At 38.0% G+C, this 24,209-nt stretch overlaps 1 protein-coding gene across 3 annotated transcripts in view; it reads right to left on the reverse strand.

The window, feature by feature from the left end:
- Positions 1 to 24,209, reverse strand: part of LOC126284207 (anoctamin-5-like) — a 333,989-nt gene that overhangs the window by 5,820 nt on the left and 303,960 nt on the right. For all 3 annotated transcript variants that reach the window (XM_049982972.1, XM_049982973.1, XM_049982974.1), the window contains one exon: positions 9,985 to 10,156. In XM_049982972.1, the coding sequence (XP_049838929.1) occupies positions 10,001 to 10,156 (156 nt within the window). In that variant the 3' untranslated portion in view covers positions 9,985 to 10,000. The remainder of the gene's footprint in view (positions 1 to 9,984; positions 10,157 to 24,209) is intronic.

Raw genomic sequence — 24,209 nt, forward strand, 5'->3', positions numbered from 1 at the left:
TTCTGTAACACTGTATGGAAAAGTTTTAATGAAGTGACATTTATTTTTGAAAACAGACATATTTGTATTATCTTTTAGGCAAATTGTTTTATAGAAGACATCCTGATTTTAAAGGCTCTATGTCAGTTAATTTGAGCCAGTGTCCTTCAATATGACAATCATTTTTATTTCTTGTGTTATAGTTATGGATACCTCTGTTTAGCAATGCAGCATGGTTACTTTTTACGTAAATAACTGTTTCATATACCTGGTGGTTATTATTATTCTTTCCCTACTTAACATGTTGTAACATGGAAACTAGTTACCCTACTAGTACGACAAACTTGATAGCATTGACATCAAGGACATGGGGAAGAGAAATAATGCAGAAGAAACACTTTTAATGTTATGCTATCTTACATCATACCATTACTGCTACAAAAGGGGTCAACATGGTGTTGATCAGTGTCCAGAAGAGCCTGAAAGTGCAAGATTGCATTCTGCACAGTAGAACAAAGCACGTCCGTAGGTATGTTGGCTACTCTTGATATGCTACACTTCAAATCAGCATTTGTGTGAATGTTCCCCTGGTAAACCCTGTCCTTCAGGTAGCCCACAACCAGAAATCACAGCGAGAGAGATCAGGTGATCACACCGCCCAAGCATTTGGAAATGCACAGCTGATAATTCAATCATTTCCAAATGTGTTTTGGAGAAGCATTGAATTTCATGAGCAATGTGTGGTGTGGCCCCATCTTGGGTGAAAACTGTTAAGCTCAATGCATATCCGATCAGCTGATAATTCGATCATTTCCAAATGTGTTTTGGAGAAGCATTGAACTTCATGAGCAATGTGTGGTGGGGCCCCATCTTGCATGAAAACTGTTGAGCTCAATGTATCTCCCTCCTGTAGGGTGGGTATGACATTCTGACGAAGCATATCGCAGTAACACTGGCCAGTCACACTGCACGCCTTTGGTCCTTGAGTGCCAACCTGTTCAAAAAAGAGATGAACATAGCTGTGAAGCTATGTCACACAGTGGCACATTTACCATACAGACCAACTTCATACATGGAGACTGGAGGTGAAGATTCCCACACTCAGCTATGTGTGTGTTCAGCTTAGCTGTCAGAGAAAAATGAGCTTCATGTGTCCATAGGACGGTCCAGGGTCAGCCCTCATCAACATTGATCATTGTGAGAAAGTGGAGAATGAAGTCAACACATTGTCGTCCATCCTGTGGTGCAAGCTGCTGTACAATATGGATCTTGTATGAATACCATTTGAGGATGGTTCGAAGCAGCTTCCATACAGTGGACTACGGGGTGTTCAACTGTTTTGACACAGGTCACACACTGCCTGATGATTGTGAATTGTGCCAAGTATTGTCTACCATAACTACACCTGTGGTGTTACCAGTCGTTGGTCTCTTCCCAGAGCGATGCCCAGTTCTCCAGTTGATTCAAACTTCATCATCATCCTCTGCACAGCAGGTGGAGAAAGAAGGCCCTTCCATAATCCTTTCAGCCAGTAATATTCTCAAAGTGCAGCTGCTGCATTACTGTTGTTTTGACAAAAGGGCTTCACCAATAATGCCCTGCTCCTTTTGTTCAAGCTCATGTTGATACATAAACCAGTGCACTGCAACTGGTCAGGTGAGTGAGACTGTGAACCACAATAACTGATCACGGCACCTCGTGGCCATCATTGGAACTGGACGTTGGCACTGTGACACATAGGAATCATGCATTCCATATTCTGGACACTAATGTTACCAAGACTGCTACTTGTACGATAATTAGTTTCCATGTTATAACATGTTAAACAGGGAAAGTTTAATTATAACCACCTAGTGTTAGTGATGATATTGTTAATATATTTAGTTCTCTGAATTTATTTATGCAGGAATTTTTAGAAGATAATTTTGTTATGCATATTACAACCTTCTTTTGTAGCCTTACTACTCTTTATATGTACACATTTACAAAATTTTCCCATACCAGGACAGCATATGAAATTTTTGAATGAACTACACCATAGTACATTGATAGTAGTGCTTGTGTGTTTATTGTAGTTGAGATTTGTATCACTATAAATTTACCTGAACTCACTTATTCAAAATATTATTTCCATGTTCTCTAATGTCAAGTACCTATCTGCTTTTCAGGAATTTATAAGTTTCTGCCTCTTTTAGATCCAAGTCTCCAAGCTTGATATCAATATTATTCAATTATCTATTTTGTTTGTGATTATTTGTATGTATGTGGTTTTGTTTACATTTATAAGACAATTATTTCCTTTGTAATAATTGTTCATGGCTTCCCTATTTAGAAGAGCTTGCTTTAGTAGGTCATCTGTGAAATGCCACTTATATCAAATGAAGCATCATCAGTATACATGTCAGTGTTTCCACCAACTATTTCAGGCATATCATTCACATAGAAAATAAAAAGCAGTGACAAAGCACTGATCCTTGAGGCACTCTATATTTAACAAACTCAAAATTTGAATAGATATTTGTGACAGTACTGTTCGCATTCTGTTTTATTTCTACACACTGTTCACCATTTTACATGAGTGATTTTATGATAGCAGCTGCTTTCCCCCTTATACCACAACATTTAAGCTTTTCTAATAATATGTCGTGACACAGGCAGTCCAAAGCTTTAAAAACATCAAGAAATGTACCACAAACTTTTCTCTTTTGTCTAGTGCCTTAGTTACAAATGCTATAAATTCAGCAGTTGTTGTATTGGTGGATCTACTTTTCTTAAATCCATGTTGGCACCATTCAAAGTACTGCATTTTTCTATAAAATGTAGCATTCTGTCTTTAATTACACTTTCTATTAATTTATATCAGGCACCTGTAATAGTTATTTGTCAGTTATTTCCTGGATCTTCCTTCCTGCCTCCTTTGGAAATAGGGATCACTTTGTGCTTTTTTAAACATGTCAGGAATATTCCTTCTCCACTGCTAAGTTTATAAGCAAAGTCAGAGGCTTTACCACCCAGTGCAATCAGCATTTCATTAGTTTAGTAGGGATACCATCTAGTTCCTTACTATTTTTTGTTTTTAACCAGTGTATTATTTTCACTAATTCAAGTTCATTTGTTGGGAGAAGGAACAAACATTTTGTCACATGAGCAGTACCTTGTATGCATTTTGTGATAGGAGAATTTTGCTTCATTATTTTGTCCACTACATCAACATAGTGTTGATTTAAAACATTGCTGACTTCTCTAGTATCCTGATTTCCTTCCCATTTTTCTGTGTAGTCATGTTCCCACTGTTTTTCATGTTTTTACCTTCAATGCCATATGGACATTGTTATATTATTAGAAGCTGCAATTTCGTTTATGTAGTAATTTAATTTGGGTTCTTTTATCTATTTCTTGTATGGTGTCTTCTGGTCACTGTAGACATCACTGTCAGCTTGTGTTGGATTTAGCCGAGATTGTTCATAGATAGTTTTAGCTCTTCCTTCTTCATTTTTACACCTGCTGTGACCCAATTTTTATTGCACTTATCATTTGTATTACTACATGCTAATGAACATGTAAGATCTATGTAACAGGATAATGTTTTGGGGAATTACTCCCATCCCTTACTTACATATGCTGTAAGGTATTGACCACTCCTGTCTTACATCACATTAATCTTTGTAGTCTTTGAAGGTTTACTTGCTTTTTTTGCCACAGCCCTTTAAAGATTTTTTTCTGGCATTATTATCTTATCTGGTAGCTAGAATAATATCCCAAGGTGGAAAGAAATGGCTGTGTTTATGACCTGCACTTCTTGTATGTATTATGGCATATTGGTAATTACATGATCTATTAATGTCTCTGTCTCTTTACTGCATCTTGTGGAACTATTTACTACTAAATTTAGATCATAAGTGTTGATTAGCTCACTCAAATTCCTTCTAAAACAGCTTTCTTTCATTGTGTTAATATTTAGATCAGCTGCTACTATCATGTATGTGAATTGTCTGACAGCCTTGTCTAACAGAACTTCTAGCTCCTTTACAAAACCATTTATGTGATTGTTTAGTGATCAGAATATCCCTAATATCAAACACTTTTGTTCCCCTTTGACCATAGTTTGTATTGCTGCTAATTCAAGTGCCATTTTTGTGTAGTTATCCACTCTCCATGGAATGCAATCCCTCATTTCATTGGGTACATAAACTGCAACTCCTCCACCTTTATGTTGACATCTGCAGAAGTAAACTAGTTTTCCATATTTCTGTATGTTGTCAAAACCAATTTTTGTTTTTGTTTTAGCTCACGTTCTATCATAATAAATATATGTGGTGGTTCTGCTGCTTGAAGTACTTCTCTCATGTCTACATTACTTGATACATACTGTACATTTTGCTGTGATATTCTTACAGTACAAACATTTAGGAACATTTATATTTGTATCTAAATTTTTTATTTCACCTTTTATCCCAGCTGCTGGAACATCCATTCAGATGATCATTTATCCCAAAAAAAGTCTTCTGTTTTTTAATTGATCATCCAAAATACCACACATGTGATATAGGATTTCTCATTTGACTGTTCACATTTAACACATGATAACAATACATAACATAACAAACAAGCAAAGCAAATTACATACCCACAGTACATAAATAGAGAAGAAACATTTAGTACACAAAAATACATACTCATCACAAACATATGTACAGCATTAACTAGGCTTTATAAAAAGAATGTATTGGGGGCATTTAACAGAATTTTTGTATGTATTTCATAATTTGAAAATAAATTTGAATTCATTAAAATTGTGGAAAGCAAGTAAAAGTTTCAACTTCTTGTCTGAGCCTGATATTCACTGACACTGTAGAAGCATTTATCCAAAGGTATTTTTTTACTTCATGCTTGAATTTACTTTTGTCTTCCAACTATTTAATCTGGGATCAAAGTGCATTTAAAAGCCTTATTCCTAAATGGCTCATATGAGTCTGACTTCTGGTTTTTGCTACATGGGAATGTGGGAGTGTTTATAACGCCTTGTATTGCGATTATCGTAGCTAGAGTTGGTTTCAAAATTACAGTGATTTTTACTGATCATTTCCAGGAATTTTAAAATATATTCTATGGTCTACAGTGTGTTTGTGGTGTACTGTGAGTCATGATACAAATACTCTTTTCTTGTATAATAAAATTTTCTTTTCATCTTACACTAAATGTGTATTGGCAGCAGTAGAATTATTCTGTAGTCAGCTTCAAGTGACAGTTCTCTCAATTTTCTCAGCAGTGTACCTTGAAAAGAATGTCACATTTCCTACAAGGATTCCCATCTGAGTTCTTAAAGCATCTCTGTAACACTTATGTGTTGTTAAAACCTACTGATAACAAGTCTAGCAACCTGCCTCTGAACAGCTTCCTCTAATTCAACTTTGTACAGATCCCCAACACTCAAGCAGTAGTCAAGAATAGGTCACGCTAGCATCCTACATGTTGTCTCCTTTACAGATCAACTATGCTCTCCCAAAATCCTACAAATAGACTGAAGTTGATCATTTGCCTTCCCTACCACAATCCCCATATGCTTGTTCTATTTAATATTGTTCAGCAAAAGTGTGCCCAGATATTTAAACTATGTGAATGTATCAATCAGGACACTAGTAATGCAGTATCTGCATTACCCACTTTAACTTAACAGTTGTCTACAATTAAAACTAAGTGCCATTCATTACATCAACTAGAGATTTTGTCTAAGTCATACTGTGGCCTCCTACAGTCACTCAACTTCGACATCTTCCCGTACACCTCAGCATCATTTGCAAACAACAGCAAGTTGCTGCCCACCCTGCCAGATCATTTATGTGTACAGGAAATAATAGTAGTCCTATCGCACTTGCTTGGGGCATACCTGATCATACCCTTGTCTCTGATGAACACTCACCATCGGAGACAACATGTGGGTTCTATTACTTAAGAAGTCTTTGAGCCACTCATGTATCTGGTGCCCCACTCCATATGCTCATATCTTCATTAATAGTCTGCAGTGGGGCACTGTGTCAAATGCTTTCTGGAAATCTAGAAATATGGAATCTACCTATTGCCGTTCATCCATAGTCCACAGTTTATCTTATGAGAAAAGGGCAAGCTGAGTTTTGCATGAGCTTCGCTTTCATCAATATAAGCTTTTGAGTCTCAAAAAAATTTATTACATTTGAACTGAGAATATGTTCAAGGGTTCTTCAGAAAACCAATTTTAAGGGTGTTGGTATGTATTTCTGGGGTCTGTTCTTTTACCCTTCTTATACACAGGTGGCACCTGTGATTTGGGACTTGGCTCTGGGCAAGAGAATCATGACAAATGCAATCCAAGTAGGTGATGATGCCAAAGAGTACTCTTTGTGAAACCAAAATGGGAGTCTATCCATACCTGGTAACTTATTTGTTTTCAACTCTTTCAGTTGTTTCACTATGCCAAGGTTGTTTATTGCTATATCATCTATTTGGGAGTATGTTTGATGGTCAAACAACAGTATATTTGTATGATTCTCCTATGTGAACGATTTCTTAAATGTGAGATTTAAAACATTGGCTTTCATTTTGCAGTCTTCACCTGCTACACCAGACTGTTCAATGAGTGACTGGATGGAAGCTTTAGACCCACTTAGCAATTTTATGCATGACCAGAATTTTCGTGGGTTCTCAGCCAGATCTTTTGATAAAGTATGATATGATAGTTGTTGTATGCTCCACACATACATGCTGTCACAGACACATGAATCTCTGTTAACCTTTGCTTGTTTCAATTTGTGCCTCCTCATTTGAACTGAGACTGCAACAGTTCTTGCTTTCTCATCATTTCCCAAATTTTTGTTGTTACACTGTGGTGGATCTTTTCCATCCTTAATCCACTCACAAAGCATGTAGATCACCTGACCAAAATTTACAACCTGTTTAAACTTTGCTTGTGATTTCTTTATGTCTATCTTACTGGAACTAAGAGATGTCAGTTCACTGTCGAAATGGGAGACTAACAACTGCTTATCTGCTCTTCCTAACAGAAATACTCTCCCAGCCTTCTTAACTGATTTATTAACTTTGTAACCATAGTCGCTATAATGACACCATGATCACCCTCTCCGCCTCTAGTGGATGATGAGCTATCTCACTCTTATCTTAAAAAAAACTCAAGGTAGTTTACAATGCAAGAGTCATTCTGCATCATAGAAAAGTCCCTAAACCATAACTTACAGTAATCATGTATCTATAATACTCATATACAATCCCACAACCTTATCTGTGTGCATATTTATTTGCTATTGGAAGCATATATAAATACTGTATTTTTCTACATTATAACCTATGTTGTACAAAATTTAATATGAAATTGGTTAGTACTAAATATTTAACACCATAGATAGTTTTGTAATAAGCACAACAGATTGTAAAACTGAGTTGTTCCATATCCTGTCATATATTCGCAACATGGATCACCAGGATATGAAATAAGTAAATACACAAAAATTATAAAATTTTCTTTTTTATAATGTGAAGTTTAATAATATCATTTACTTAGACTCATGGATGTATAAATTTTTCATTCCTCAATTTTCTCTTAGTAGGTATATGCTTGAAACAAGAATCAAGAGAGTGAGCCACTACAGCCAATACTTTTATTCTATCAACTGCCTCCTTTCTCACAGTCAATTTTTTCCCTCAATTGCATAGAGTTGGATTTCAGTAACGTTTAAGTAGGTAAGACATTTCCTGTGAAGCTACTAAGCTTGAAATTCTTGACAGTTTCAAAGTGGGTGCCAGATGAATACTCAGTCCAGAGTGAAGAAATGAAATTGTATTTTTCTGCGTTTAAATTTCCCATCCCTCTATCATATTGTTGTCTCCTTTTCAAATTTCCAATTTTTTTCCACAGATGTTTGTATCTTCATAATGAAAACAGAACTTCTTTAGCTGCTCTTTGTGCTATCAGTTGGTATAAAGGATTACATTACAATTTCAGAAAGATGGAGTGAGCTTTAATATCTTAGCAAATTAGTCATTACATGCATAAACAGTAAGTTCTGCATAGTTATAAGAATTGTATTGTATGTATCATAGACAGCACACAAAAACTGCTAAAAAATTAATGTTCTTCTGATTTCATTCCTGAGATAGTGTTTACCATGCTTACCATTTTCTTCATCCTCTTGGAATACCCATTCATAATTCAATTAAACTATGGAGCATTCTTTTGTTTTGTTATAATGGCCCAAATGTTGTTTTTGAGACCAGCTGAGTACTCTAGCTACATACAAATTTAAATGAAGTGTATCTCTCAATCATCAACAATCCCATCACTGGCAACATTGGCTTCACTGATGAATAGGTCACTTGGGATACACCAAATTGAGTGTGTTCTGCTTTCAGTACCAGAATGTCAACCATAAACTTGCAGTATGACTGAATATCTTTGGAAAAAAAAGTAAATGTAAAATACTTTTTTCGCAGCATGATCTAGATCACTTTCACCAATCAAGCTCAATGATGAAGTGTTTTTCTGTCTGTTGTCTATTATTTTTTTCTATTCTTAGACTCTTCTGTTGTTCAATATTTTCTTCATTTTTGGCAGTTCTCAATCTTTATTTTCATACATGAACAATATATTTCATGTGATACTAAGTGAAATTTTTCATGACTGATCCTCTTTCTCACATAACATTTTTACCCCACTTATCAACAATATCCTCTCACCACCTGTACATCTTCCAACTGAATCTCCACTCCCCCACCTCATTTTTCTTTGAATTTAGGGAAATGAAGGACAGAGACACTACAGAATAATATTTAGGAGAGAAATTAATTGTGAATCTAAATGGTCTACTTTATGCACCTCCTGTGTAATATCTTCGTATAATTTGTCTCAAAATATTCAGAGTGAATCACTGTTTATGGTGCTATTACACATACATTATTCCTCTATTGGTCAAGATTAGAAGTTACCTAATTTGTATCATCTACACTGGCATAGAATTACTTTGCATGTCTGCACTATTTCCAAATTCGTGTGGTAGTAGCTTGCATGTCCCCACTTATATTTGTTCAATATCTATTATTTTCCAGTTATGTTCTATTTTGTACAAAAATTTACATGAGATCCATTTCCTCTTCATTTTATTATGACGATAAAAGTTTTTTATTTTTAGTTAAGAAATTTCTAATACTCAAAGAACATGAAATAGTGTTCATATATACTTTTTTCACTTGCCAACTGCAGTCATTTTTGACATAATCTATCTTCATTAGCTTGTTGGTGTTTTATTTCATTACAGGAAACAGTTGCAAGTATTCCTCAAGATATTTTCAGTCATTCTTTTAACAAGTATTCGTCAAGATAATTTCTGTCATTCTTTTAACAAGCACTTCTGAGCACTCATTTCATGTACCTTTCTCACAATTACAATTCTACTCATTCCAATCTGCTACATCGCCAATTCCTCATTCACTCATTCATATATGAAGCTCTCCTGCATACCTCAACAGTAGACATAGATCAGCACTCATGGAAGAAAGGATATTACACACAGTTGGCCTACCCACAGATTTTGGTTTTATTTCCAGAAGAATATTTCAATCTGTAGTAGAGCATGTGCTGTTCTGGGACTTGCTAACAAATTAAAACTGTGTGCTCAGTTGCACATGAAAAGACTAGATTTTGAGTTTGAATTGTGGCCAGGCACACATTTTTAATCTGTCAGGAAGTTTCAAAACAGGCACACTGTGCTGCAGAGACAAATATTAATTCTGAAAATATTCTTTGTGTGTTTAGAAGAAGAGAGATCAAAAGACTTGTTGAAACTACTTAATAAAATTAATAATATATTATGCTTTTATCTATATTATACCTAGAGGCAAAATTCAGAGATCATAAAGATTTAGTGCTCTGAAAAGTAACAACAGATAGACTGTAGTTAACTTCATTAAGTTTCTTTAGATTTGGTCAGCCATCAACACTGAAAATTTTATATCACTCACATAATAGTTTCTGCTGCTATGACTGTGTGTTGTTTTCTTCTCTCCCTTGTCTAGAGATACTAGCAAGTCTTTCCATTATTACTAGTCTCTCTCTTTGCTGTAGTTGCCTCACTGTCCGTGATGTGTCAGGAATGATATAAGCTAGCAATCCTGTTAGTATGAACACAATATGCTGAAACATGTAGCAAAGATAATGTAATTCAGTACCTATAGTGATGAATTTGTTTTGTATCTTATGTGTAAATCAAATTAAGCAAAAACTATGAAAATCATATAAACTTTTGTAAAGAATCAATTTTTGAAAATAGAATTTAACTGTATAGACAAAAATCTACTCACACATTGGCAGCAGCAGAACACACATAAGGGCTTTCTGCTCTTATTATCTAATGCATGGTGCTTAGGGAATGAATTCTGTCTTGCATACTATCCTATCTTGCACCACTAAGCTCTCAGATTTTCAAATCTCAAACAGTGCAGTCCTCAACACTCAGTCTTTCTTTCTCATCCCATCTGATATGTCTCCCTTGACCTGGCACACTGAGTGACTTTTCCAAACCCTCTCCATTTCCTAAAGATCACCTCTCCTTTTCCTTCATCCCTCTCCCTTCCCCTTCAACCCACCTATCAGCCACTGGCTCCAAAAATGTGCAAATTTTAATACCTTTATATGTGTGTTTTCCTGCTGCCACTTGGCGAGTGGAGTTTTTCTCTATCCAATAACATAATATACATGCTTTTCAGGACTCTTCAGTGTACTTCAGTTAAGCAGAGACTTAAAATCACTGAATATGAAGAGAAATTATACATAATTCATAAGGAAACTAGTTTTGAACTAGCAAATATAGATCACATATGGAGTATCACCAAAATGAAAAGAGAGGATGAAGTGGCTGTAATAATAAGGTACAATATTGCATTAATTAATAATAAAGTCCTTTTTAGTTGATAAATGGTGTAGTTTCTTGGACTTATTTATGACCAACATTGAGAACTGTTTCCCATATACATGTAAACAACTGAAATATGCATATTAGTTTATTTCAGCAATATTCTGTGCTGCTGGTATGGGCAGCCAATATGTCAATTACATAAAAACATTTTTGTTTGCTGAATCAGTTATTAAGCAATTAATTTATAAGAAGCCACAATAGTTCATTGTGTACATTTCAATAGAATACCCGAGAGGTGATTTAAAAGGTAAATTACACTTCATCTATTTTAGTACAGCAGTATAAACCAGTTTCTTTATATTTGCATGTGTAGCATTTTAGATGTCTCGATATTTTATAAATGTTGATTATGTATACATCACACATATTGGGACCAATGTAATTAATTCATTCATTCATCCTGTTCCATGGATGTCAAGAAGAAGGGGAACCTTGAAACATCGCAAGGAATGCGTGCTTGAACAACACTAATGCAGATGCAGATGCTAGTGGAGGCTGCAGGTGGCGTGGTCGTATCTGACTATGAACAGCAATGGCCTCAGTACATTGCAAGTGTCAGTTGTGGTCAGAACAGTGTTCTGTGTAGTTGTGAGTGCATTATGTCAGAGGTAAATGAATTCAAACGTGGGCAATTTGTTGGTGCTCACACGGTGGGTACTTCCATAACCAAGGTAGCTGAAGTGTTTGCTGTTTGGAGAGACACCATGTCAAAGATTTGTCCTGCATATGGAGAAAGTGGAAAAACATCATTCACTAAGTTATAATGGAGATGAAATTGTGCATCAAGTGATAATGGCAGATGGTCACTGAAGGTGACTGTGATGAAAAACAAGAGGACGACAACTATGAAAGTAATTGTAGAACTCATGAACACTGTCAGCAAAAATACAACACAAAGGGAACTCCACCAGCTGAGAACTGTAGGGTGATCTGAAATTACAAAATCACATATCAGTGATGTAAATGCCTGTAACAGGAAAATGTAGTGCCAAAGCCATTTAACCTGGACTATGGCACAATGGAAAGAAGTCATTTATTTGGTCAGGTTTCCAAATTCTCGCTGAGCTTACATCTGGCTGCCAGCAGTGAACATGGCAGAGATTTGGTGATGATGGAGGTAGCCATAGTGTGGTATTCCAGGGCACCATTGTTACTCTGCAAGGCTACATTATTTGCCATGGATTATGAGGCCATTTTGGTTGATCAAGTTCATCCCATGATTTAATAATTGTTCACCAATGGTGATGCTGTGCTCCAAGACAGAAGCACCCCTGTTCACACAGCTTTCTTCCTACAAGACTGATTTTGTGAGCATAAGGAAGAATTGTTGGAGCACAAAGAAGAATTGCTGTGACTTCACTGACCGCCACAGTCACCAGATACCAATATTACTGAGCATTTGTGCTACTTTGGAGAGAAGGGTGTCTCATAACTATCCACCTCCATCATCATTACCTGAAATTGCCACTGTTTTTCAGGAAGAATGGTATAATATTCCATTGAGAACTATAAATGACATGTATTTATCAGTTCTGAGATAACTGGAAGTTGTTTTGAATGCAGGCTGTTTTCCTACATCATAATAAGCACAGCAATATGTTGTTTAATGTTTGCATATTTGTGTCCACCTCTTGTAGGTGGTACAGTGGGAAATACCCTCTTCATCCACTTCACAGTGATTTGCACAGTATCTCTGGAGATGCATGTGTAGATATACAGTGTTACTACATGTTAGGCAGCTTTACATTGGATGCTTCTGCTTCCTAGGTAGGAATTTTCAACCCTTCCATCATGATAACCAGATAATTTGTACAATAAAGGGTTAATGACACATGTTTTTAATTTTACCAGTGACACTCATTCACGCAGTAATGATGCCAAATTTACAGAAATGTCATCATAGCAACTTTTTTTCTATGATGGAACTATTACTACTTACTGATGATGTAAATAAAATAGAAAGAAACTTCCACATGGGAAAAATATATTAAAAACAAAGATTCCAAGACTTACCAAGCGGGAAAGCGCTGGCAGACAGGCACATGAACAAAACACACAAACACACACACAGAATTACTAGCTTTCGCAACCGATGGTTGCTTCTTCAGGAAGGAGAGGGAAAGACGAAAGGATGTGGGTTTTAAGGGAGAGGGTAAGGAGTCATTCCAATCCCGGGAACGGAAAGACTTCCCTTAGGGGAAAAAAAGGACAGGTGTACACTCGCACACACACACACACTCACACACATATCCATCCACACAATGTGTACACCTGTCCTTTTTTCCCCCTAAGGGAAGTCTTTCCGCTCCCGGGATTGGAATGACTCCTTACCCTCTCCCTTAAAACCCACATCCTTTCGTCTTTCCCTCTCCTTCCTGAAGAAGCAACCATCGGTTGCGAAAGCTAGTAATTCTGTGTGTGTGTTTGTGTGTTTTGTTCATGTGCCTGTCTGCTATTACTACTTACTGTATATTGCTGCATACACTTTATACACACCTGATGCAGGAAGGTTTACTTCCATGATCAAACAAATTCAAATTCCCGGTTTATTATGATGTGGAAGGTACAAAGATAAAAAAACATGTAAAATGGATCATGGACCTTGCCGTTGGTGGGGAGGCTTGGGTGCCTCAGCGATACAGATAGCCGTACCGTAGGTGCAACCACAACGGAGTGGTATCTGTTGAGAGGCCAGACAAACATGTGGTTCCTGAAGAGGAGAGGGGCAGCAGCCTTTTCAGTAGTTGCAAGGGCAACATTCTGTATGATTGACTGATACGGCCTTGTAACAATAACCAAAACGGCCTTGCTGTGCTGGTACTGCGAACGGCTGAAAGCAAGGGGAAACTACGGCCATAATTTTTCCCGAGGGCATGCAGTTTTACTGTATGGATAAATGATGATGGCATCCTCTTGGGTAAAATATTCCGGAGGTAGAATAGTCCCCCATTCGGATCTCCAGGCAGGGACTACTCAAGAGGATGTCGTTATCAGGTGAAAGAAAACTGGCATTCTACGGATCGGAGCGTGGAATGACAGATCACTTAATCGGGCAGGTGGGTTAGAAAATTTAAAAAGGGAAATGGACAGGTTAAAGTTAGATACAGTGGGAATTAGTGAAGTTTGGTGGCAGGAGGAACAAGACTTCTGGTCAGGTGACTACAGGGTTATAAACACAAAATCAAATAGGGGTAATGCAGGAGTAGGTTTAATAATGAATAGGAAAATTGGAATGCGGGTAAGCTACTACAAACAGCATAGTGAACGCATTATTGTGGCCAAGATAGATACGAAACCCACACCTACTACAGTAGTACAAGTTTATATGCCAACTAGATCTGCAGATGACGAAGAAATTGAAGAAATGTATGCTGAAATAAAAGAAATTATTGAGATAGTGAAGGGGGACGAAAATTTAATAGTCATGAGTGACTGGAATTCGAGTGTAGGAAAAGGGAGAGAAGGAAATGTAGTAGGTGAATATGGATTGGGGCTAAGAAATGAAAGAGGAAGCCGCATGGTAGAATTTTGCACAGAGCACAAATTAATCATAGCTAACACTTGGTTCAAGAACCATGAAAGAAGGTTGTATACATGGAAGAACCCTGGAGATACTAAAAGGTATCAGATAGATTATATAATGGTACGACAGAGATTTAGGAACCAGGTTTCAAATTGTAAGACATTTCCAGTGGCAGATGTGGACTCTGACCACAATCTATTGGTTATGATCTGCAGATTAAAACTGAAGAAACTGCAAAACGGTGGGAACTTAAGGAGATGGGACCTGGATAAACTGACTAAACCAGAGGTTGTACAGAGTTTCAGGGAGAGCATAAGAGAACAATTGACAGGAATGGGGGAAAGAAATACAATAGAAGAAGAATGGGTAGCTTTGAGGGATGAAGTAGTGAAGGCAGCAGAGGATAAAGTAGGTACAAAGACGAGGGCTAGTAGAAATCCGTGGGTAACAGAAGAAATATTGAATTTAATTGATGAAAGGAGAAAATATAAAAATGCAGTAAATGAAGCAGGCAAAAAGGAGTACAAATGTCTCAAAAATGATATTGACAGGAAGTGCAAAATGGCTAAGCAGGGATGGCTAGAGGACAAAGGTAAGGATGTAGAGGCTTATCTCACTAGGGGTAAGATAGATACTGCCTACAGGAAAATTAAAGAGACCTTTCGAAATAAGAGAACCACTTGTATGAACATCAAGAGCTCAGATGGAAACCCAGTTCTAGGCAAAGAAGGAAAAGCAGAAAGGTGAAAGGAGTAATAGAGGGTCTATACAAGGGCGATGTACTTCAGGACAATATTATGGAAATGGAAGAGGATGTAGATGAAGATGAAATGGGAGATACGATACTGCGTGAAAAGTTTGACAGAGCACTGAAAGACCTGAGTCGAAACAAGGCCCCGGGAGTAGACAACATTCCATCAGAACTACTGATGGCCTTGGGAGAGCCAGTCCTGACAAAACTCTACCATCTGCTGAGCAAGATGTATGAGACAGGCGAAATACCCTCAGACTTCAAGAAGAATATAATAATTCCAATTCCAAACAAAGCAGGTGTTGACAGATGTGAAAAGTACTGAACTATCAGTTTAGTAAGTCACGGCTGCAAAATACTAACGCAAATTCTCTACAGACAAATGGAAAAACTAGTAGAAGCTGACCTCGGGGAAGATCAGTTTGGATTCCGTAGAAATATTGGAACATGTGAGGCAATACTGACCCTATGACTTATCTTGGAATCTAGACTAAGGAAAGGCAAACCTACGTTTCTAGCATTTGTAGACATAGAGAAAGCTTGTTGACTGGAATACTCTCTTTCACATTGTGAATGTGGCAGGGGTAAAATACAGGGAATGAAAGGCTATTTACAATTTGTACAGAAGCCAAATGGCAGTTATAAGAGTTGAGGGGCATGAGAGGGAAGCAGTGGTTGGGAAGGGAGTGAGACAGGGTTGTAGCCTCTCCCCGATGTTATTCAATCTGTATATTGAGAAAGCAGTAAAGGAAACAAAAGAAAAATTTGGAGTAGGTATTAAAATCCATGGAGAAGAAATAAAAACTTTGAGGTTCGCCGATGACATTGTAATTCTGTCAGAGACAGCAAAGGACTTGGAAGAGCAGTTGAATGGAATGAATAATGTCTTGAAAGGAGGGTATAAGATGAACATCAACAAAAGCAAAACGAGGATAATGGAATGTAGTCGAATTAAGTCGGGTGATGCTGAGGGAATGAGATTACGAAATGAGACACTTACAGTAGTAAAGGAGTTTTGCTATTTGGGGAGCAAAATAACTGATGATGGTCGAAGTAGAGAAGATATAAAATGTAGACTGGCAATGGGAAGGAAAGCATTTCTGAAGAAGAGAAATTTGTTAACATCGAGTATAGATTTAAATGTCAGGAAGTCGTTTCTGAAAGTATTTGTTTGGAGTGTAGCCATGTATGGAAGTGAAATATGGATGATAACTAGTTTGGACAAGAAGAGAATAGAAGCTTTCAAAATGTGGTGCTACAGAAGAATGTTGAAGATTAGATGGGTAGATCACATAACTAATGGGGAAGTATTGAATAGGATTGGGGAGAAGAGAAGTTTGTGGCACAACTTGACCAGAAGAAGGGATCGGTTGGTAGGACATGTTTTGAGGCATCAAGGGATCACCAATTTAGTATTGAAGGGCAGCGTGGAGGGTAAAAATCATAGAGGGAGACCAAGAGATGAATACACTAAGCAGATTCAGAAGGATGTAGGTTGCAGTAGGTACTGGGAGATGAAGAAGCTTGCACAGGATAGAGTAGCATGGAGAGCTGCATCAAACCAGTCTCAGGACTGAAGACCACAACAGCAACAACAAATAGAAATTTTGTGAAACATATTCAGATTCAAACTCTAAAGACACTTTAAAATAATGGATGCACAAATATAGGATGTACATGACAGAGGAAATAAAAACATTAGTGGCTGTCAATAAGAAGAAATTATGACAAATAAACTTTATTTCTCACAAGAAAAAAATTACATTTTGTAAAATAAAATAAATTACCTTCTTTCTAATTTCTCAAATAAGTATCAAGACTGGTCATTTATTTTTTGGATATTGCACACAAATTTTGAGTAAGTCTTACACATACCATTTACTACAAATTTCACCATGGATAAAAACTTCAAATTGTGAAACACATCAAGGTATGCTACTTCCATATGGTACACTAACAATTAGAATGCTGTATTTCCTATGATTCTGATGAATAAATCCTGTTTTTGTAATCAGTGAATACAACTTTTAATTGTCCAAAACCACATAAGAAGCAAAATGACATCAATTTTTAATTGTTCTGGGACAAGGACTGCATATAAAGCAAAATGAAATTGGTTTCTAATTCTTATGAGACTGGTGCAAGACATGTTCAATTTGCTGTCCATTGTTTTCAACGACAAGCTGAATTCAAGAAACGGCATGTTCCACAACAAATCAGTGTGTCTTGGGGATCACACTGAGACAGCATTGTGCAATGCATACCTTCAAGTCAGCTGCACTCATAATTGGAGTGCTGAACACAACCTCCTTAGGATAACCCTACAGCCAGAAGTCACACAGATTAAGACCAGGTAATAAGGACGGCCAGGGCATATATAAATGATGGCTGATAATTCTGTCACTCCTGGAGTGCCTCGGTAGCTGCCACTTCAGTAACTGTGCAATGTGTAGACGAGTGCCATCGTGCATAAAAATGAACCTACCCACACATCCAGGCTGTTGAATGGTTGGAATGACGTTGCTGCACAAAATACTCCCTTAGCATTTACCAGTGATGTTACAGGTAAAAGACCTGCAAGACACACCTCCTCAAAAAATACAGCCTTACAATAAATGATGCTGTCAACTCGCACCATGTGGCCATCTTTGCAGAATGAAGTGATACCAGTTGATGGGTGTGTGGAGTTTCTGTTTCCCATATTCTGCAATTCTGCATACTGACATGTCCTTTGAGATGGAATTGGGCTTCATCTGTCCACAGTATGTTCCATGGCTCTTCATTGTCCACTTCCATGTGAGCAAAAAATTCTATAACAAACATTTGTCTTGCTAGCAGTTTGGCAGGAAGAAACTCCTGAACATGGATGGTTTTGTATGTATATCAGTGCAGGATATTTTGGACGATTTTATGCATTGTACTCATAGGCACATCCATTATTCGAGCAATTCCTTGTGCACTGCATGTCTGCACACCACTGCTCAACCCTCCCTGTAATGCTGTGGCCACATCTTCACCAGATGTCAGATCAACTGCTTTCCTCCCTTTGCCATATTGCACCTCAATAAAACCTGTCTTTTCAAACAGTCGAAACTCCGGGTAGGAATATCAACAATTAGGAAAAGACGAATTGCTACTTACCATAAAGAAGACATGTCCAGTTGCAGACAGGCACAATTAAAAGACGATTACATAAAGCTTTTGGCCACAACCTTCGTTAGTAAATGAGACACACACACCATTCACGCATACAAGCAAGCACACCACATGCACACACGACCACCAACTCCAGCATCTCAGCATTCCGACCCTAGATGCTGGAGCTAGTGTGTGTGTGTGAGGTGTACTTGCTTGTGCATGTGAATGGTGTGTGGGTGTAGGTGTGTGCATCTTTTACTGATAAGTGTCTAATTGTGCCTGTCTGCAAGTATACCCGTCTTTTCAAATATTGTAATCATTTTCTACAGAACCTTAGCAGACATCAGACCAATGCCTTTCTCACATCAATTAGTGTCTGGCAGTTCTGCAGGGCAAGTGGTGCACAGTTATTGTTCTTGTAAAGGCACCTTACCAGCACTATGTGATCCTTCATGGAGACAGTCATGTTGAGCATCACAGATGCAAACTGAGGAACAGCCATGTGCTGGATGTCTGTAGGTGTGCATATCCCAATGCTTACAGTGCTGTCTATTCACAAAACTCCCATTAAAATTTTTTGTTTCATGAAGTTTCCTCCTGCGTCAATAATATGTTGTCCAAATTTGACATTATTCTGAGCAGTGGTTCTCTTTTTGTACAGTGTCTTGAACCTGGAACCTTAATTATGAACACCTTGTACTTTATACGTAAAGAGGTAAATGAAATCATTGCAAACAGAGAGGAAGAAAACAGAATAATCCAATGTGTGGGAACAATGTCATTAATACCAAAAACAGCAGTCTCATCAATAACAATAGTGCCATCAGCACTAGAGCCAACAGCTGCGAGTCACACAAGAGAAAAACATTCCAAGCCAGGTGAATCATCTCTCTCTTGAATACAGAAAGAGCCATCAGTTCCCTAAGCAGAACTGACAACTCACATAGTGAAAGAAGTTCCTCTTGTACCAAACTAATGTTTTAATGGAAATATCAAGAAGTCTCAAACTTCCCTTTGTTTCATGGAAATATGTCTTCCTGCTATAACAAACAGTGTAAAAATGAGCAGAAAGAGCCATTCCATCTGATGTGTTTATACACACAAAACTGAGAAAATAAATTGCACTTGTTCAGGCTTTCATGGATGAACATAATCCACATGTCCTGGCAATAACAGATCATGGCTTAAAGCAGGATAAAACAAGTTACTTTAAATCAAATGGCTATTCCTTAGTTAGTAGCTACTGTAGGTGGCATTAGAAAGAGGTTGGGGTAGCTCTTCATGTTAATCAACATACTAAAGTTAAAAGAAACTTGAACAGTACTGTAGAGAAAGTTCACTTGAATTGCCTGCTACTATGATACATTATAAAGGCTTCACAAGCAGTGACTGAAACACAAAGTCGTGGTGTTTATTGCCCAAGAAATGGAGAATAGATCATTTCTTAACAGCCTCAATAAGATATGCCAAGTTGGGCCAGATGACCTCACAATACTGGATGATTTAAATACTGATGCAGATTCTTATGATATTAGTAATTTAAAATTATCAAATATATTGAACTCATATAATCTTGCAAATGTAGTAATTTCAAACATCAAAATAACAGATTTCACTGCCAGTAGGACAGACTCTGCAATAATTAGCAAACGTGATGAAGAAACAGGATGACTACTCAAACTTGGAGTGAAGGAAGTGGGGATGATGGGGATGGGGGATCTGTAAGAATTCCGGGTGTGAGAAGGAAGATGGTGTCAAGATGCTCCTGATAAATTAATGGTGAGTGGGAAGGGGGGGGGGGGGGGAGCCTCAATAGTGTCTTTTGTTTCCCTCTCAGCTGAGATTTACACCAGCCATTAGCAGTAGTTTAGCCACATTTTTTAAACATCAATAATGTGTGGAATAATATTTATATAATTAACACATTTTGAAATATTAAATATTTTAAAATTTGTGATTTATAAAACTCAATGCTGGATAAAAATGTGGAATTCCCTTAGATTTTATTAAATTCCCTGGGATTCCCCTGATTTCTCCAGGTAAAATGTAATTCGCTGACAATTCTGGGTTTTCCAGAAGAATCGCCAACCTGAGAAAGTATTAAGTTCAGTAGCCAACTTATCTGATCATTATGGCCAGCAAATTGATTACTTAAATGTAGATCCTCAAAGAACTGCAAAAATAATTCAACAGAAATGGAGACAAACATCTACAAACATAATCACATTCAAAAATACACTAGCTAGAGAGCATTTAGACAATGTCTGCCAGTAAGAAGGAAGAAATATTAAATGAGATGATGTGTACTCAATTCAACTCAGGGATTTTGACTCTTGGGTGGCCAGTTAAAACAAAAACAATTCCCAATTGGGAGAAAAAAAGAGTTCACTTAAAATTACCAGCTACATTAGTCATGCTCAAACAGAAAATTGAAGCCCTCTGTACCATAAAAATCATCTGGGTTGCACACTTTCAAAGAAAAATATAGTTTTCAGATCAGTACTTCTATATCAAAGGAAACAGGTCCACAGTGAATCAATAGTGCAGTCATCAAATATAAGCTGTGCCCCCTGGAATGTACAGCTGTCTGGAGTCTACAGGTGTCAAATCCAGGTAATGACCAGCTAAGACACATGTCTTGTGCATCCAATCCAATGATTTGAAAACAATTCATCAAAACACGCTGTAGTACTTTGTACACTATGGGCTGGATAGCCATCATGTTAGTATCACAGGTTCTTCCTAGTCTGCAGAAAAATGTCTTATAGCTTCCGTAGAAGATGATCTATTAGGAGAATGCAATACTTGTGCGTGTTCAGTGTTCTGCCTATGAAAAACAGGTTCATTATCCCATGCCACACGTTTACACTCCATGGATGCTGCCGTTCCACTTGATGAAGCCAACAGGGATTGTCAACAGCCCAACAGTGAGTGTTTTGTTCATTTATCTAACCATGATTGGTAAATTTGGCTTCATCACTAAATGAGATATGTGACACATCTGGAGTATCCTGTCTTAATGTACATGTACAGAAGTTAACATGATTCTCATAATCATGTCCCTGCAGCGCTTGATGGAGAGAGATGTGGTAGGGATAGAACCTATGTCAATGAACAATGCATTGAATACTTCCCTGACTCACGCCACTTCTTCATCTGATCGAGTGGGAGCAGATCAGCTGCAAAAGCAGCACGAACATTAATTTCCCCATCTTCTGCCTTCACTTGTATCCTTCTGTTACATTGTCTAAATGCTGCACTACCACTTTTGCATAACTGTTTGAAGAAACTGATAAATAATTGTTGAGATGGATGACATCCATTAGGATATCTTGCTGCATACACTATATGAGAATGAACTGCAGTTTTCCTACAGTCTCCATACTCAATGAGCATGTCTGCTTTTTCTGCATTGGTAAATCCTGTTGTTCATTTGCAACCTACTGCTTGGATTATCACACACTAACCAACTAGTAAGTCACAATGCACTCAAGGAACACACAGCCACACTGTAAGCAAACATAACAACATCATACATAGCAACTACACAGGTTGAATGGCACAATAAAGTGTCAGAGTGGAAACTGCTTAAAATATGGCATCTTGTAAATGACTTGCATTAGAAACACCACTAACATTCCAATTTACCCCTCTTTCAGTTTGCCAATGTCAATAGGCATTGTTCCATTTAAAAATTGTATATTTGCACATAAACAAACTTTTTAAGTATTATTATGTTTACTGACTAACAATATGAGCTCTTGACTACCAATCAATTCTTTGAAAACTGCACTTCAATAGCACTTACCATTTCCACAATATTTGCAGTGCAAGCTTTAGGTGATTCACCCTGTATACAGGCTATCCCAGGAGGAATGACCAATATTCAGAAATATGACAGGAGCAATCATTTAAAGTAATAAAAATCTTGTAAGCAAGGGCTCTAAAATGCATATGTTTTGATCTATGAGCACTGCTTCATCTTAGATACTGTGAACAAATACCTTCTACTGCAAGCTCCTTGCTCTCCAAATTTTTGAGAGGTGACAGTATAGACAGAGCTATTACAACTTGTTCTTCTTTGCTACTGTGAAACACATCTCTTATACTGAACAAGTGCTCACAGCCCTTAAGGTATGCATTTTGGAGCCAGTGTTTATTGGACAGTTTTTCTTGTTTTGAGCCATAGTACTAAACTCATTGTAAGACAGCAGGGTGACACACTCAAATGTTGTAAACCCCAAAACACAAAAAACGAGTTTATTATAGACAAAGAACAAAATTAAAAGTAACAGATGGCAGTCCATATACCAGTGCCTCAATGTGTTATTGTTGTAACTGTCTAGGCAACACATAGATAGGAACCACAGCACCAGGCTGCCAGTGCACTGCATGTCAAATAGTCCACCAACAGCAGCTGTGCAGACTGGCCAAGAGAGGCCGCCTGCGGTGTATCACACGACCAATGCACACGGCACGAAATCCACTGCGCCACCTCCCCATTATACACACATAAAAAAAAAATTCTGCCTCAACCCAGGTCCCAGAACACTTGAAGATAGATGTTGACTGTGGATATTGCATCACAAACACAGTCTCTTTGGCTGTTCACAGATGTCACTAAACCCGCACAAAGATGTAAACGATCATGGATGAGCATTGCCTATTAGACGGAGGGGGTCTGACAGCCAATCAGTTCCAGTCATTCCACCAGGAAGCAGGTACACGGCTTGTGTTGTCTGTAGTTCAACCATGCCTAGATGGTCAATACTATGGAGTGATCACGTCTGAATTGTTACTTTGTGCCAGGAAGGGCTCACAACAGGGGAAGTGTCCAGGTGTCTAGGAGTGAACCGAAGTGATGTTGTCCTATGGAGGAGATACAGAGAGACAGCAACTGTCAATGACATGCATCGCTGAGGCCACCCAAGGGCTACTACTGCAGTGTATGAATGCTATCTACAGATTTTTTGGCTCAGAGGAACCCTGACAGCAATGCCAGCATGTTGAATATTGTTTTTCGTGCAGCCACAGGACATTCTATTAAGACTCAACTGTGAGTAATAGGCTGCACGATGAGCAACTTCACTTCTGATGTCCATGGTGAGGTCCAACTTTGCAACCACGACACCATGCAGCGCGGTACAGATGGACCCAGCAACATGCCGAATGGCCCACAACATGCCGAATGGACCGCTCAGGATTGACATCACATTTTCTTCACCGATGAGTGCCACATATGCCATCAACCAGACAATCGCCAGAGATGTGTTTTGAGGCAACCCAGTCAGGCTGAATGCCTTAGACACACTGTCCAGCGAGTGCAGAAAGGTGGAGGTTCCCTGCTGTTTTGGGGTGGCATTATTTGTGGCCGACATACGCTGCTGGTGGTCATAGAAGGTGCCGTAATGCCTGTATGATACATGAATGCCATCCTCTGACCGATAGTGCAAACCATATCGGCAGCATATTGGCGAGGCATTCGTCTTCATGGATTATATTTCGCATCCCCATCATGCACATCTTATGAACGACTTCCTTCAGGATAACGATATCGCTCAACTATAGTGACCAGCATGTTCTCCAGACGTGAACCCTATCGAACATGCCTGGGATGGATTGAAAAGGGCTGTTTATGGATGACATGACCCACCGACCACTCTGAGAGATCTACACCACATTGCCATTGAGGAGAAGAACAATCTTGACCAATAGTGCCTTGATGAACTTGTGGATGGTATGCCACAACAAATACAGGTATGCATCAATGCAAGAGGATGTTCTACTGCATATTACAGGTACCGATGTTTACAGGAATCTTTACCACCACCTCTGAAGGTCACACTGTATGGAGGCAAAA

Source organism: Schistocerca gregaria, chromosome 8 (assembly GCF_023897955.1).
Source record: "Schistocerca gregaria isolate iqSchGreg1 chromosome 8, iqSchGreg1.2, whole genome shotgun sequence".
Classification (NCBI taxonomy): Eukaryota; Metazoa; Arthropoda; class Insecta; order Orthoptera; family Acrididae; genus Schistocerca; species Schistocerca gregaria.